This window comes from Epargyreus clarus, unplaced genomic scaffold (genome assembly GCF_041222505.1).
Source record: "Epargyreus clarus isolate Ecla_fem2 unplaced genomic scaffold, WU_Ecla_fem_2.2 ptg000005l, whole genome shotgun sequence".
In the NCBI taxonomy this organism is placed as follows: Eukaryota; Metazoa; Arthropoda; class Insecta; order Lepidoptera; family Hesperiidae; genus Epargyreus; species Epargyreus clarus.
Genome location: NW_027332213.1, coordinates 3,331,592 through 3,349,623, shown reverse-complemented (window position 1 = coordinate 3,349,623; position 18,032 = coordinate 3,331,592). Strand labels below are relative to the sequence as shown.

Genomic DNA, 18,032 nt, shown 5'->3' with positions numbered 1-18,032 from the left:
ATGAATTCAGTATGTCCAAATAAATGTGCACACACAGACAGACAGGATTCACAGCCTATTGCTGCTCAGCTTTTTTTATTCAATATGACTTTTTTAAGTAATAAATAAAGAGTTGTAGTGATATAGGTAATACACATGTTAAAGCTTCTTCACACTAGCGTTTTTTAACATACATATTGGCTACATGCGTCGCATTGTCATAATTAACGTTTGCGCTCCGAATATGTTATATCAAACGTCTAGACACGTTAGTGTGAAGCAGTTCTTAAACATAAAAACTGGGATAACTTAGTAAATTAAAAAAATATATTGGAATGATTTCTATTGGTTAACTTGACCTATTTGAGTCAATATATTACACTTATTAGCTGAGTATTAGCACACTTTCAGTTGATAACTATTCATAAGAAACATTGTGGATAAGTTTCCCCACATACTTCCAACTGAAAATCACGACTATAGGGGGTAAATGACTTTGTTTTCGGTTGTAAGTTGCCGATAAAGCTTTTACGTTTTAAACCAAAGAAAAATATCATAATTGACTATGATATAAAAACAAATAATATACATTTATTTAATTTCGAAGCGGTTCAAGCAGATTCCTAGATGTCATTATGGGGGTATTTCTAGTCGCCAAAATATTGTGCGGAGTGCGTATGGAATATGCATACTAATATGCGTGCATTTAAAATGAATCAATCATTCCTCTAATGAGAGGTGGCGATTGAATTAACTAAGTCGGTAATACCATTCGGATAAAATAACTATGTTATGTAGTATTGAAAACTACACAATATCTACATTTTAAATCAATAAAATAAAAAAAGCACCACCGATTTATGCGAGTTATTCACAATAAGTACTTAGGTTGAATACAATGGTAGCGATTAGTAAATACACAAAAAAACAATACTTTGTCACCAATAGCTTATACCTACTAATTGATATGCGTATGTAATTACTTAACTAGCGTATCCTTCACTAAACAACATTGTTAAATGTTAGTATACAATTATACATATAACATTACAAATTGTTTCATTTTCATATTCTGCGTACTTAAATGCGACGTTAGGGCCTTTTTACTGTCACGCGGTTCTATACTCGCACGCGTGAGCCAATCGCATGCGTGACTTAATTCACTGCAATCTGTTAACGATCTCCATGCATGTGGCATTCACACGAAAAGTAGATATTTTTATTTAAAACGCGTGCAAACTGAAACCCGCGTGACACAAAAAAAGAAAATACGGCCTCCTTATATTTACCCAAATCTAGTAACAATTTATAATTATAAACATTCCAACCAACAAACCTACCTACCAACCTACCATCAAATGAACTTCGAGTCTGCTGTCAAAAATATCCGAACTAAAATGATTATGAAACTAAAAAAAAGTCCTATAATGGCGGTCCACTTTTTTGTCCAAACTTATTATTCAAAAAATTACTGCAAAAGGGAAAACTTTTATGTATTCACGTATGGACATAGCTAATTAAGAAGCCAAAGAAACAACGGTTGCGTGGCTGCAACAACATAAATATTTAGTAGCATTGTTTCGTTGCTACATTTAAAAACTTGTGAACGTTACGAATACTGAATATACCTAAAATGGTTTGCATATTCGCCTCTGTTCATCTATACTTGGCAAATATCTAAATATTTTTATCAGAAATATTTTTCGAACATTTTCTGTACCCAATGTGCATTTGTTAGTAGATCGATAACAACTGATATAAGTATCTAACTTGTGCTTATCTTTACCATAAATACTTATAATACTTCACTGCGAATTTGTGATATCTAGCGCTAGAAATGCTTTTCATATATTTGATATATGAAATAATCGTTTAATTAACTTTAATAGAACAGGGTGTTTTCTATTATTCTACAATTAGTATTAGTATAGTATCCTTTATTTAATACAAAGTTGTTCGTGATTTGTAATAATGATGAAGGAACGAATGATTTATTTTTACTTCTTACACTGTACTTAAAATGTTCTTTCTCGTGTGAGTGACTGTAAGTCTTCATGAAGAAAAATTGTTTAAACCCTGTCATCTCTAAACGTATCTAATCGCCAGGCTAAAGAACACTATGATAACTAAGTGCGGATTCGTAGATTTGACTTTTCATACTAATAATATAATTTCACACAATAATACTAATAATATGAAAGGCCATACGAGTTTTACAAAGAAAGCAATCGATCATAAGTTGCTTGGACAAAATTAAAATTTATCAAACATGTCATTAAAACCTGTAGGGCATAACGACTGTTGAATAAACATTTACATTTCATTATATTCCTTCTGTATTTCGGTCAAAGTTAATGTATTATTGTATTATTAGTAAACCTTCGCAACTAGATTTATTTTATTGTATTGCATACTGTTTATTGTAAATCTAATCGCTTTACTTCTTAGTTTTTATATAAACAATACCTTTTTTTATTTTATTTTTAACAAATTTTTATATAAAAATTACTTGGATAACATTTAATATATCACTTATCTCAAAAGCACGAAGAACACATGTGATTGTTCTTAACATACCTGATAAAATAATCAAGTCCACACTTCAATTGAACATACAACAGTCTTTCAAACTATGTGTTACATAATAAATTATTTAAGTAACAATATTGTAAAAACTGAACAATTAACTTATAACCACACCGTTCCCGAGAAACCCTAACAAGGAATGAAATTACATTTATTTATACATAAATAAATAGTAGGAAACAAACCCTGCACTAAATTAAATCTGTTTAAAATAAAAATCACAGAAGTACACCGGCGCGGTGTACCGTTAATATATTAATGTTGTATTCTCTTATTAATGTACACTAACCGTAATAAATGTTATTACTGTAAGCTTCGCAACATCTTTTCTATGAAGGCACTTTGAATCTCGTCCGCTCTGGAAGAAAATAAAATTGAACATGAGAAAATTAAACAATATACATAATGGTCATACACCAATTATTTTTTACATTAAAAAATGTATACCCAACAGAGTGCAATATGGCCACTACCCCAGTTGTAGAGACAGCATATTCAACACTCACACTACTGGCCAAGAGATGGCGCTAGAAGTATTCTGGACCACGCTATCGAAATTTTCTCAACATCTTACATTCAAGCTCCAAACTGAGACTGTCAATTGTGACTGTATGATTCACACTTGGCCAACGTGGTCGACTATAGCCTAATCCTTCTCATTCTGAGAAAAAAATCCGTATTAGAATTATTGTCTGTGGGACAGTAATGGGTTGTTGATGATTTGAAGGTAGTAGAACCCTTTGTGGTTCGACTCTTGCGTCATCACCGCCACACCTATTTCTGCCTACTAACAGCAGTGTTAGGCGCAGCTGGGTTCCGTTTTGAAGGGTGTGGTAAGGGAGACATACATTTCCGAGGCGTTCCAGCTTAGTCCTCTGGGGTAGCGGCGCATCTGTTGGCGATGAGGTCATATCTAATCCTATCTGTGGTTGATTAAAGATGTAAATGGGCGGCAGTAGCCACTTACCATCAGGTGGACAGCATGCTCGTCTGCTACTCCTATATTATAAAAAAAAACTCACTTGTTGCTAGTGACTGTGTGCATGAGGTTGACGATGTACCGCGGGCAGGCGTCCTCGTGCATGACGCGCGCGTGGAACAGCAGCCCCTGGCACACGCAGTACAGCAACTCCACAAGTGGCCACTGCTCGGGAATCATGCCCCGTTGGTAGCACCACGACATTAAGATCTGCGGGGAGACATTGTTATCTTCATTGTACACATTTTTATTAAATAAACATTTTTATTCAATCTAATACCTTTAAACGTGCTCGTTTAAAGGTATTACAATTGCTATTCTTGTATATATATCAACAATCTCGGAAACGGAATTTTGTATTCAGGGGGTTTCAGGAGTGATAAATCGATCAAGCTAGGTTTTATTTTCAGAAAATGTCGTTTTAACCGTGTTTTCATTGAATCAACAACCTCCTACAATATCATTAGAATACGAAGCTAAATTTCGCCATCATTTACGAAGTTAGAATAGCTCGGTCGGGAAATCGGGCGCCTTAAAACGCAGTAAACCCGGGTTCAAATCTCAGTCCAAAACATAAAAAAAACATATATACGATCGAATTGAGAAACTTCCTGCTTTTTTGAAGTCGGTTAAAAACACCGGGCAAATCTCGGTCATCCAGGTACTATTAAATAAAATGAAAAAAAGTCGAAAGGAGTAGACGGCCATCTTTTATTTTTAATAGAAAATTCATACCTAAAGTGGGAGTTGACAAAAATTGGATTTTTTTGGATAAACCAGGGTGACTGTCAACACTTTTTATTACATAACTGGATTGAAAATAACAAGTACGCCTGTATTATTATGATTGTAGTATGTTTATCTCTGTTAAAATAAAAAAAGAGTTAAAAATGCCAAGAATAACAACCATTTACTTACTTACCCTCCATATCAGGAAACAAATTAGCCGATCGAGCAAAAAGTGTTAAAGCTTACCTGTAGTGACGATGTAACGGGTGCTAGAGCGATGGGTGTAGAGGGCGAGGCTCGGAAGGCGGTGCCGGCGAGGAAGCCCGCGGGCAGAGCGTACAGCGCGCTGTCCTTGCCGTACGCACGACACAGCAAACACACTACTAGCTGAAATAACAACGTTCATTTACTTTTTTAATAGGAGAAGCAGACGAGCACGCATTCCACTCAGTGATAAGTGCCTACTGTCACCCATGGACATCCCCCCCAGTAACAACCCCAGGTAGGATTAGATATTCCTACCTGAGGTCGGCCAAAGACGCGTCGCCTTCCCTGACTAAGCTGGAACACCACGGAAAAGTATGCCTCCCTTACCACACCCTTCAAACCAGAACACAGCACCGCTCAACACTGCTGTTGCGGTGGCGTCGCCTTAGTCGAACCACAAAGGGTTACCACCTTTAAACCACTAACTTAACTTACTTGGCCTCTGTCCTGTGCTCAGTATGTAACAGGTTATTTACATTTTAGTTACTCGATTAGAAGAGGTGAATTACAATTTTTTAATAACCGATATAACACCTATTTTATTCTAATTTAATACAATTTTGCCATTACAGAGTAATATAATGTATTGTGAATATAATTAATTTTGCATACGTATTGTATACTAACACAGCTGTGAACCTGTAAACCATAACCCGGGAAACATTGTTTCTTTTATTGTGTGAACATGACGTCAATCGATCTAATAATTTGAAAGATTACACGATCACCGACACATAATTAAACTAAAAAATGTATACTTATAAAAATAACAAAGACTTCCACATACGTACATACAGGGTGGATACTTTCATATGACAATAAATTTAACGACATGAACCTATCCATCTCCCAAGCCTCCAAACAAATTTTCAATCAAATGTCTTTAGTACTTTAGGCACAAGTATTTTTTTTGCATTTTTCAAATTTTCTACACGCTTTGTCTAAACGCAAAAACATTATAAATCGAAACGTAAAAAAACTACAATGTTGCAAATTCGTCAAATTAAGAAAATGCATATTTTACCTTATACCTTAGACATAAGTACCTATCGCACTCGCAGATTTTACGTCATAACTCATAACACTGCGCTGTTGCCGCTCTTGTCAAAGGTGAGTGAACAGATGTTTATAAATGGCGTTCTATTTTTTACCCCATCATTTATTCTTAAGTTTGTTTGATTTTTTTTTAACATGTTCCAAGGAAGGAGTAGTACGTGTGTGTTCATTTATTGTCATCTGAAGGTATCCACCCCGTATATAAGAGGGATAGGAAAAGAAATAAAATATTTACATAAGTGCACCTCTTCTTTTCAAAATCCTACTTATATAAATACTTCATGAGTGTTATATAATACTAATCAAATATCAGAAACAGAAATAATAAAAATAAAATGTATCTTACCCTATAAATACCAATATATCCTCCGAAGAACATTCCCAATTTAAGATGTGATAACTTGATCGATCTCAACGCCTTGGTGGGAGTCAGTAATCTTGGTATAACTGCTCTCAGCATCGTCATAGCGCACCCCACACCAAACAGCTGTGCTGTACCCTGAAAAGATAAAACTATGAAGATTAATTTAATTAAAAGATTTGCCCACTGTCTCTGAAAGAAATTGTTGGCGATGCAGGCTGCTGGCTGACAATAGGAATAGGTTTTATATATTTTTATACTTTATTTTTATTTTTAAAAGAAAATATATGTCACTTCTGACTACTCATAAATAATGGAACATTGTTTTTCTCCGACTCCCTTATAACTATATAAATTTCGATAGTTCGATAAAGCCTTTGCTCTAAGCATCGCTGCGAGTCACCGGAGCCCTACAGAAGTTATCGATATGAAAAGTTCCTATTTCGCAAACGTTCTTTTAAACTTCGCGGACTACTACTAGTGTAGAGCCAGCGGATTGCCAGAGGTCCGTGGGCCATTTATTTTTTAATTGCCACAAACAAGTTCATTGAAAGCTACCTTTAAAAATTCGTTGCTACCTTTAAAGTCTTCATCAGCAGTATTATATCGTACAATTTTATTATACGAGATTTAGGTATCAAAATCAATAACTTCAATATCAGTTCTACCACCTTCGAATGTTGGCTACAATAGTGACACACCGGATATTAAGGGGTTAATAATAATATACCTCTAAAGACCTTGATGATGTACAGACGTTTTATGGCGTGTCTACGATACCATATAATTAAATGGTAATTTGAAATAATTTTGAAATAAAAATTAAAAATGATAAGCATAATTACCTGCAAGAAAATCATGATACTTTAATTAAACTTAGTATACATAAGTCACATGATTAATATGTTATTATTTTTCCTCAAACGGTTTTATTCATTTTACATTCAAAAGAACGAATTTTATTAGTGCTCCTTATTAATAATCAAGCTATCCAACTTTTAACTATGAAAGATCGAAATTTGAAAATGTCAAATGTGGATATTTTTAGGTAAAACGTTGGATCGTACGAATAGTATTATTAACGGACGCAAATTTATCTAATCGCAAATCACACTAGAATAATATCGTAAATTAATGGACTATTGAATAGCAATGCTGCTATTTGGTAATCTGGGAATCTAAAACAATGTGGCAAATAGAAAAAAAAACAATAGTGGAAATTAGTAATTCGTACTTACATACAAAGCAAAAAAGTATTTCTCATAAGAAAATCATGTTATTTGGTGTGAAAAACAAAATATGTACAAAAACAAAATATATACAATACCAAAATATGAACAAAAACATCATAAGATAATTAAATGTGTTTTTTTGAATTATATCAAAAAATGTCCTTTAGAGACAAAAATGATACACACCAAATATAACATCTTTGCTTTGGTAATTCTGTTAATAAATACATTTCCATCATCATCATCATCATCAACAACCCATTACTGTCCCACTGCTGGGCACGGGTCTCCTCTCATAATGAGAAGGATTAGGCCATAGTCCACCGCGCTGGCCAAGTGCGTATTGGTAGACTTCACATACCTTTGAGATTTTTTTTTTTATAAATCTCTCTGGTATGCAGGTTTCCTCACGATGTTTTCCTTCACCGTTTAGCAAGTGATAATTAATTTCTAATTTCCTTTCTCTAATTTACATTTCCATGATACTCCATAATATGTAACTATGCAAAAATAAAAGATGGAAATTTGACAATATCTAGTATGAAGTAATTGTCAAATGTCGATCTAAGCAAAATTCAAGACAGATTAATTATTAATAATGGACGTAAATCGCTGCACATAACGTCAAAAAAAATACACAAACAAGGCCTATATTATGTTGTTATTGAAAACTAACACAATGGTCTAAGATGATTTCACATTATTACAATGTTTTCATTGGATTTTCTGGGCTGCGGTCAAAAAGTTTCTAACGGTTAACCAACGCGATAGTTACGTGTAGATATCGTAATAATAACAATGATGTGCGTACGACGGGAAAACCATATAACGCGACGTAAATAATTAAATTATGTATTACTATGATATTTATTTCAATTTCATACTTAAATAAGACTTCCTGTTTGTCATACCTACGCTGTATACAAAAATCCACAGTCAAGTCATCTGTGTGTGCGTAAGAATCGCGTTAATAACATGTTTTGAAAATAACAAATGCAATCATTTAATTAAAATGAAAAAAAAGTTTTCAAGAAAAATTACGATGAAAATTCAAATGACCGAAAAAAATATATAATATACTTACAATCATACAATTAATTATTGATAGAATAACAAGTACAACATCATCTGAAATATTATAAGAAAATAAAAAATAATAATAAAAATGAATACAAGTTTACGACGGTTTAGGTTACGACTTACGCAACGATTTACGTCACAAACGTTAAATAATTATAATAGGACAAACATAACAGATAGTTACCTTAATTAGTCACTTCAATAGCAGGTCAAATAGTATCATTAACGTAATGCCAAAGGTCATATAATTTCGTTATGAAATAAGTTTCCTCTAAGCTACGTAAATTATTACTTTATATTATTGGCTTGGTAACATCTAGCATTGGGTTTATTATAACAACTAATAAAAGCGTGTTAATAAGTACACGAAAAAATGTTCGAAACAAGTTTTTTTGAATGTCAAATAATTAGATGTTTGAGCACCGGAACCGTTCTGTGGTATCTGGATCCTATATATTATGATTATGCTATAATCAATAAATAATTTTGATCTGAGTCTTGAATTGAATTTGTGAAACATTTCTGTATCAATTTAATTTCACTAGCCAATTAAGGCGATACATTGACGACTCCTCCTGTCGTTCCAAATGCCCATAAGCAACCCTAACTTCTTTCCACCAGGTAGACCGTCTACTTTAAAGGTAGACAAAAATTATTATCAATAAAAAACACATAAAATAATCAGCGTGTACGCACCCTTAAAATATAATTTATACATGGTCCGTTGTGCGGACACGCTGGTCCCTTATCCTGGATGCCTGTCTTCGGTTCGCCCACTTCTTTTGATACGCGAGGTGGTGTGAAGAACCTACAACAACAGTTTCATTTCATATATTAATGAGTGACTAAGATATTAGACTCCCACTTACCATATTGGCAAGGTTTGTATATATTTCCATCGATTGAAGACAGTTCTAGTACATTGTCACCGATACCACCGTCGGATTAAACAAAAATAATTGAAAATTGCTCTTCTTTGTTAAAGTATCAAACGAGTATGGTAATCATTCTGATGGTAAGTGCACACTGCAGCCCTTGGACGTCGGCTGGATGGTAGATGACTTTCTTAATATCGGAGTAGGAATGCCTCATATAAACAGAACATATTATAGCAGCGCTTACCACTGCTGTCAGGCAGAAATGAGTTTGGCGTTGGATCTACCGATATAGAACCACGAAAGTTTTACCTTCAACTACCAATACTACTCACCATATCAATGGCGTCTTTTGTTTGTTCTCTCTTTCGAGTCGCATGAGGTAGAACAGGGCGGCGCTGCCACACATAAATATAAATGTCTCTCTCCCCACCGACCGCTGCAGCCATCCTTTCATTTCTAACGTCTTCATCCAATATTCGAATACCTGTGGATAGTACAACATTTTCAGGTTTATTGTTTGCAATAAATAATCATCATCATTCATTGATTGATTGTTTGCGAGACCGGGTTATGTGGGATTTTTACCCGCTAAAATCCCTCCGATGCAATTTCTCGGAGCGCCGTATCCCGGCCGGGCTCTGTCCCAGTGAACATTTTCACTTACCGCAACCTTTGGGTGTTTACGACGATTTGTGACCACACATATCGTCGTCGTACCCTGGGTCGCTGTGTGGGCTGTTCGATCTCTTACTCTTTCCGCCCCTTACAACATGTAGAGTGTAACGTAACTCTTTTCTGATCCTGAGATTACATAGACATATCAATCACGATAAAAGGGACTGACTTTCATATTTTTAAGTTCATATTTCACGATTTTGGCATCGGGCGCGGTCGGGAGTTGGGTTCGTGACCGCTAATAGCTAAATCTCATACTCATAAATTCGATATCCGACGATAAACACGATGATAAACATTATCTGCAGCTGTTACAAAAAATATCACAAAAACTTTACATATTATTTTCTTTTAGCGATTATCCATTCAAGGGGAGATAATATTATACATGAGCGATTACATAATTATATTTTTAAGATTATTAATGTATTAAATATATGCGTTATTCACAATATGTACGAGTACTTATTGAAGTCGAATTATTGTTGTATTTGTGTTCTTCATGTTAGAAAGTAAACGATTATGCAGTCACTTGATGGTAATTCGAAGTAATGGACTTTGAAGCCACGGTTAGCCCTACTGCAAAATGAAAACATGAGTTTACGAATATGTATGCGTCATTGAACCACACCTTTTAGAGTAAACATAGCGATATCCGTCGCTATTAAACATAGCTAGCAAACAACCTACTCTTAAATTCTAATAAAACTAAATGTATTAAATTTATGCTACCAAATGTAAGGAGTACGGGGATGAATGTCGCTCTAAATGGTGAGACTTTGCAATTCGTCAATGAAACTGTTTTCTTGGGGATTACCATTGATTCTAAACTCCAGTGGGGTCCCCACATCTCTGCTTTGTCCAGCAGACTTAGTACTGCAGCTTTTGCAGTCAGAAGAATTAGACAGTTAACAGACATACCCACTGCCAGACTTGTCTATTTCAGTTACTTTCACAGCATTATGTCTTATGGCATTCTACTGTGGGGCAGTGCTGCTGACATAGACTCTATATTTACTATTCAAAAAAGAGCAATAAGGTCAATATATAGTCTGCGGCGTGGTGAGTCCCTAAGAGAACTGTTTCCCACTATTAATATATTGACGGTGCATAGTCAATACATTTATGAAAATATTATGTATGTAAGAAAACACACTGATATGTTTGAAAAAAATAGTAACCACCATAACTTTAATACCAGAAATAGAAATAAATTAGTAATTCCTAAACGTAGATTATGTAAGGTGGCTAGATCTTTCGTGGGCAACTGTATTCGCTACTACAATAAAATACCCGACCACATTTTGAATCTCACAGAAAAAAAGTTTAAACATGTCGTTAAACTAACGCTATGTAAAAAAGCGTACTATAAAGTAAGTGATTATTTGACTGACAAAACGGTGTGGTCTGAATTAGCTCCAGCTCCACATGTACCATTACGTTAAGTTAACATTGTCAAAAACATTTTTTTTAAAAGATGTGTGTTATGGAGTTTCTTTCGCCGCTTCTTCTCCATAACGAAACACCTTGTGAAGTGGTGGTAGTTGCTTTGACATTCAAAAAGTGATCTGTAAAGAACCTATTTTGAATAAAAAAATTTGATTTTGATTTTGATTTTGAGCTCAAATTTTACACAATATAGCCACACACAATCTATAAAATATTTCTAGATATCATATAAGGCACTCAATAAATCTTTATTAATGGACTAGCGGAACCCGCGGCTTCGCTCGCGTAAAAAATATGATATGACATACAAATAACTGTAATTGTAAATTTGTACCTTTAACAATTTTAACGATAAAGAAACATTAATATTTTTATTTTATTAATTAAATGATCTTAAATAGGAATACATTGTTTTCGTCACTGTGTTCCTAAATTGGTCAAGCTTTCAACAGAAACATACACTAAAACTCTAATAAGTGGACTGCAATAAAACTTCTTTAAAATACTTATATTTTCTTGTAAGATTCATGTAAGATACAATAATTATTATTTAGACTATTCCATAGGAACCGTCCATGTTATTCTCTGACCTATAAAGTACCTAACCACTATGCAAAAATCATAACGACCCATAACGTATACATGGGAACCCTATGGTAACTGTTGGGTGCCAACCGTATTCAACAACTTTTGGAGTTTAGCATAAGGTATGCGGCCTCACATACAGTGGTTCTTTCCATGGTCGCTGACTGGACGATTAGAGCTGCCATTCTTGCCGCCCGCAACCCAAGAAGTCCCCCTTTAGTCTCTTACGTTAGCAAAGGGATACTGTAGCCCTGTTCTAGCCCAAACATTTTATGCAAGGTTAATGTGTCTACCGCATCACCATCACTAATCCACACATAACCACAACCATACCCCACGGCAGGGACAAAATATCAGCAAGCAATGTATCCAAAGTGGTTGTGATGTAGTCAGTTTCTGCAGGCTGTACTTTTATCTAAACACGCCAAAAGACGTATAACTTCAATAACGGTTTTTAAGGAAACTTCCTTTACTTAGAGTACCGTAATGGGGTTGAATGTTGAGTAGCTAAAAATGATGAAACAGGTGTCTGAACAGAAAGGCATACTGCATACACCCTATTATAGCCGTCTTAAGGGTTGATCTAAAAAAACAGTGACTCAGATACTTCATTGTGTCTAATGATAATTTTCATAGTGCTTCCTTCTAAATTAACGGATTTTAAACAAAGTTCCAACCTCTATTTTCTTCAACCTTACCTCAACCTTAAGGGTTAATTTTCCCAAACCGAGAAATTATTATTATATTGTTACAACCAGAAGGCCAAAAATTTTTCCAGTCCCTGCTTCCAAATTAACGGAGTTTGAAATAAAATTCCAACCCCCATTTAACGACACTAAGAGATGATTTTCCAAAAATGATGAAATAGGTGATTAATTATTTTGTATTGAAAACCCAAATACCGATTTTCATAGAGTTTACATTAAAACTGGGGGACTTTCATACAAACTTACCACCCTTATTTAACCCACATAGGGGTTGTTTTTCCATAAACGGTAGAATTAAAGTTCTCCTATATCTAACCCTTTGGCAATGGCTAACTTTGATAGTGCTGGCTTCCAAAATGGCAAATTTTAGAATAAGCTGTTAAGGGTTGATTTTGGAAAAACTCTTGTATAAGATTTTTATTATTTTTAATCGGAAAGGTAAATATGAATTTTCAGCGAGTTTGGTTTAAAATTGACGGACTTTCATACTAACTTTCAACCCCTATTTAACCCCCTTAACGGTGGAATATAAAAAAATCCGTTCTTAGTGCGCATTTACATTATAAAATGGAACTATAGTCTAAATTTCATGATTCTAGCTTCAGTAGTTTCGGCAAAACCTTGATTAATACGTTTTGAAAGTGAGTATCTTTTCGCTTTTATATATTAAAAAAATATATTATTTTATATCGGTGTTATTTTAAAATTATAATATCTTCTAAGATGTTCATTGAAATGAAGTGATGTCAAAGACAATTTTGTTCACAATTAAATACTCTTAATCAACAACACATTTATTTGGATAAAGATTAATATTATTACGTTGATACAACTCTTAACAAATAATGCATTAATTTAGACTAAATTGGATTACCATAAAAACGGTTCTAGTGAGTTAATCTTAAAAGATAGACATATACTGTCGCGGACATTTTTTTAGATCATTTCAAGAGGAATAATTCTTTCATACATATATTTTCGGTATCTTGAACCGTTTACGCAGCGCACGCAACGGAAGCTCTCAAGGATGAATAATTTTCCCCGCTTTTTTCACGTTTTCCATTATTTCTTCGCTCCTAATAGTTGCAGCGTGATGTTATATAGCCTAAAGCCTTCCTCGATAAATGGTCTATTCAACACAAAAATAATTTTTCAATTCGAACCAGTAGTTCCTGAGATTAGCGCGTTCAAACAAACAAACTCTTCAGCTTTATAATATTAGTATAGATTACGTTCCTTAATTTAAACGGAAAATTATCAATTTTCATTTCGTTATTTTTGGATATTAATTAAACGGTTTCTACCATAGTCGTGTATAAAATTAATGACATGCTTAAGGAAATAACACGAATTTATCATATTTTTGAAAGGAAATTTGACTTATGATTTAACTTTTTGTGTGTGGTGCACTCGTGCATATAACTCACGTTGTATTAAACCATCTCTTGATGGTTATAGACAATATAGACTTTATATAAAGTCTGATTATCTACAAAGTTCATTTAATTAGGTAGAATAATTTTATCACAATACTTTTATCTGGAATTGTTCCACTGGGACATATTCCCAAAAAACTATTTTTTTCACGCGTCTTTGGAAAAGAACACAAAACAAAACCTTTCCCTATATTCAACTATTTAATATCGTTTTCTTTACCAAGTAAGTACGTCATCAACAAAGAGTATTGCTTTGTGGGTGCCAAGAGCAAAAACCCAACTACGCAAACATTCGAACCTTATAGGAAGAGATATCGAAGGTGCCACGCACGTTGTTCAAAACAAACAGGAAATCTACCGTAAGCAATAAATCCGTAGTTTCGTCCACAGATTTAAAGTTTTTATGCTCAGAAATATTTACAGATATTGTTTCGAACGACCGTATCAAAGAATGGACAAAAAGTTAAGGTTGAAGAGTTGAATTAAAAAATTACGTAAATTGAAATTCTAAACTAACTTAGCCATCCTTAATCCTTATAACACCTTCGAAAAATTGTAGTATAATTTCAACGGACTATAGTCAAAATTTTATTGACGGGTATGAAGCGGAGATATAATAATTATTGATAGATGTATACCTTGTATCACACATACGGATCTTCCTAAATCGATTATACTCACCAAATTAACGAACAGGTTGACAACCATGACCCGCCTGTGAGGCGGCTCGAAATAGACGGCGAGACCGCTCAGGGTGCAGGGCAACAGCACCGTCGTGTAATACGAGAACTGGCTGAAGAATAGCTTCCTGTATCAAGACATTATTTGTTAAAATTCTCAGGTGGTAGAACCCTTTCGCGGACAATTGCTACATCTCTCTCTGTATTATAGCAACTACTGATTTCTAATTTCCTGAGTGCCCAGTTGCCAACACAGTCTTCACGCGTAGCACTGCTCCTGTGGTCAAGTTCAGATAGAACTCCTATGGGGAGTGTAATACAGTAATACATATATCCATGCACGGCAGTGCACTTTCCATGAAGTAGATTATATGTTGGTTTGCTTTTATAAAAAAAGAATAGGTCGCAAAGGGCCAACTGTGACTACAAGTTTCAAACTAAAAAAAGGGGAAATATGCGGAAGCAAAGCTATTCAACGTCAAAGAACAAAAGAGTAAAGGAAAATATTAGTTTTACACAAAATTAATATAAAAACTTGAACTTTAGATGTTACCTCTTTTTTAAATATTACTAGTAACAAATCAATTTGTACATACAAATAAAATTTAAATGTGTGTGGGTGTTTATTTACGAAACAATTACTCATTAAGAACATACATTTAAGTGGCATGTAGTCTAATGATGTCAGGCTAAAACTGTCTTTAAATAATATAGGTGCCTTCGCTGAATTCCATAATAATGTTGCTATCCATGACATCAAAAGTAATAGTAATAGATGGTAAAGTTATCTTTCTTGCCACCTCTATCAAAATATATATATAAATATAATATCAGTATCTATCTATAAAAATATCAGTGATTTTATCCATTCGATTTTTCATTTCAATCATTTGTTATGTTCGCATGTTTCACATACATGATTTCTACTTAATAACAGTGTCATGCAATGCCTGAGGCCAACCTCAGGTAACAATATAATCTTATCTGGGGTTGATTACAGACATCCATGGGCATCAGAAGCCACTTAACGTTAAGTAGACTGCATGCTCGTTTGCTATTTCAATGGGAATGTAATAAATATATAAATTCTATGTAATGTCAATAATGAATCAATTAACCTACACTGTAAATATGCATTTTTTATTAACTTACTAGCTGACCCGGCAAACTTTGTACAGAATCTATTTATGAAATATATTTCATATTTACTCACCTTTCAAACCTTCCCTGGACTTCCATAAATTATTCTAAACTAAAATGAGCCAAATCGGTCCAGGCGTTCTGGAGTTTTAGCGAGACTAACAAACAGCAATTCATTTTTATATATATAGACTAGGAGTTTTACGTGGACTATAACTATTACTAAACACATGTAAAATAAAGTAAATTTGTTAAACACCCATACCTAGTATTGAAAGTCATACATACGCTTGTAGCTAAATTATTTAAATTTATTACCTGAATATACAATTTAATGTGACAAATGAACTTCCAACCGTGAGACCGAAGATTCCAGATTTCAAGTAGAGCTTGAATTGTTCGATTAATTCTTTCTTGCCCAATTTTTTACCACGCATTAAAATTTGTATCTGAAATACAATACATGATACTATAACACATTTTTTTATACTTTATATATAACCTTGTGTAGCACCATAGTTAGGGTCGTGAGAATTTTCTTGACACAGAAAAATCATAACTAAGTGTTTTTTTCAAAGACTATGATAATATTTATACATTGTGCCTCATTTTTGTATGTACGACAAGCTTTTTTTTAAAGATTCCTAGTTATGATAGATTTTATGCTGATTTTGTGTAATTTGTCCAGTAATAAATTATAAAAAAATGTTTACGAGAAAACATACTTTCACACAATGTGTAATAAATGATATAGCAAAAATTACTTATCTATATCATATGATTGAAAAATAATGTTGAAGGCCTTCAATAAAAACCATAAAAACCATATGGCCATTTAAGGCAGTGATAGCCTATTAATACAGCTTTAAGAAACCTTCAGTTTTTTAAGTTATTTAACATGTAAGATATTAACTATCAGTTACTGTAAGGGCCAAGGTAAACATCTTCAGGGCATGCGCATGTTCACCAAATCACACTTGGACAGGTGGTGGACTTTGACCTAATCCAGTTTTTTTCAAAGTGACATAGCCTCAGTAAATAAGAAAAATAACAATGTAAAATGAAATGAGTATTTTTAAGAAAATGTTCATCAAAGAAAATTGGCCACTCATTTTTCAACAAGTATGTCCATTTAAGTTACATAATTATGTATTGAAGTGATGCTTAATTTTAAAAATAAAAAAAATATTTTCCAGATTTCATACATGTAACATAATTAAATACAAGTTGAAACAACAGACAGTAATAACGGCTACTGAAGCATGATTTATCATTAAGATATGTATACCTTGTATTGTTTGACTTATAACATCATAGTGGGTTTAGGGTTTACAACATTACCTATAGCCCAATATTTTATGGTTAATAATACTATATTTTTTATGATTGTCGATAAGCAGATTTATATTATTTATAGGCAGCATTTCAACTGACTGAAGGATTATAGTTTTATGATAATATCTAGAAAGGTTTCATACATAAACACACAATCCCTGTAATAAACAATATACTCACAACATAAACCATGGCATAAAACTTATAAGCTCCTTTGATACAACTAAACAGCATGGTAGAGGTCGCATCGCTACACTTGTAAGTCCACGGATGGATTAGCTGGTGACACTCGGCGGTGGCGCATGTGCTCTCAAACCAATGTTTGCTTGCTTCAACCATTTTTATACAGACTTAATACAGTGCACTTGACTTTGGTTATCACAAATTTTGAAATTTCCCACGAACACAAACCGTCAATAAACAGGCCAGCCTATTTAATACGTAATACAATTTCTTCTAAATAAAATTCAAAATAATTAAAACAATTATATGTCTTCACACCGCAAATAATATCTGAAAAGTGGTGGCACGAAGAGGAAATTTGTTTCATTTATTATTTTTACTACATTATTCCGAACGACACGAAACGTTTACTAAGTTGGATAGGTTCTTTGATAATAAATGAAAAAATACTAATAGTAATATGACAAGAGGACGAAGGTCGAAGACACAAATCAATCTCGCACGTCGTCACGGATCGTCATTTCACCAACCAATCGCAATAATCCGTAACTAAATTTTGTCAGATGTCACTGTCATTAACGTCATTGCATATTCAGCGTACTAGACATGGTGAAATTTGCCAATATAGACAATGTATGAACACAATATTTGTATATATTCGGTATAAATTGACCTATTTAAAATATACAAATAGT

The 18,032-nt window shown here is 33.7% G+C and overlaps 1 protein-coding gene across 1 annotated transcript; it reads right to left on the bottom strand.

The window, feature by feature from the left end:
* Nucleotides 1–712: 712 nt before the first annotated feature.
* Nucleotides 713–17,866, bottom strand: LOC140757949 (transmembrane protein 135). The gene is made up of 9 exons (XM_073093867.1): nt 17,335–17,866; nt 16,138–16,268; nt 14,681–14,807; nt 9,480–9,631; nt 8,966–9,077; nt 5,943–6,095; nt 4,520–4,660; nt 3,588–3,754; nt 713–2,923 (listed from the first exon to the last, which is right to left on the bottom strand). Exons 1-9 carry the CDS (start codon nt 17,491–17,493, stop codon nt 2,869–2,871), a joined length of 1,197 nt encoding a protein of 398 aa, XP_072949968.1. The 5' UTR covers nt 17,494–17,866; the 3' UTR covers nt 713–2,868.
* Nucleotides 17,867–18,032: the final 166 nt, after the last annotated feature.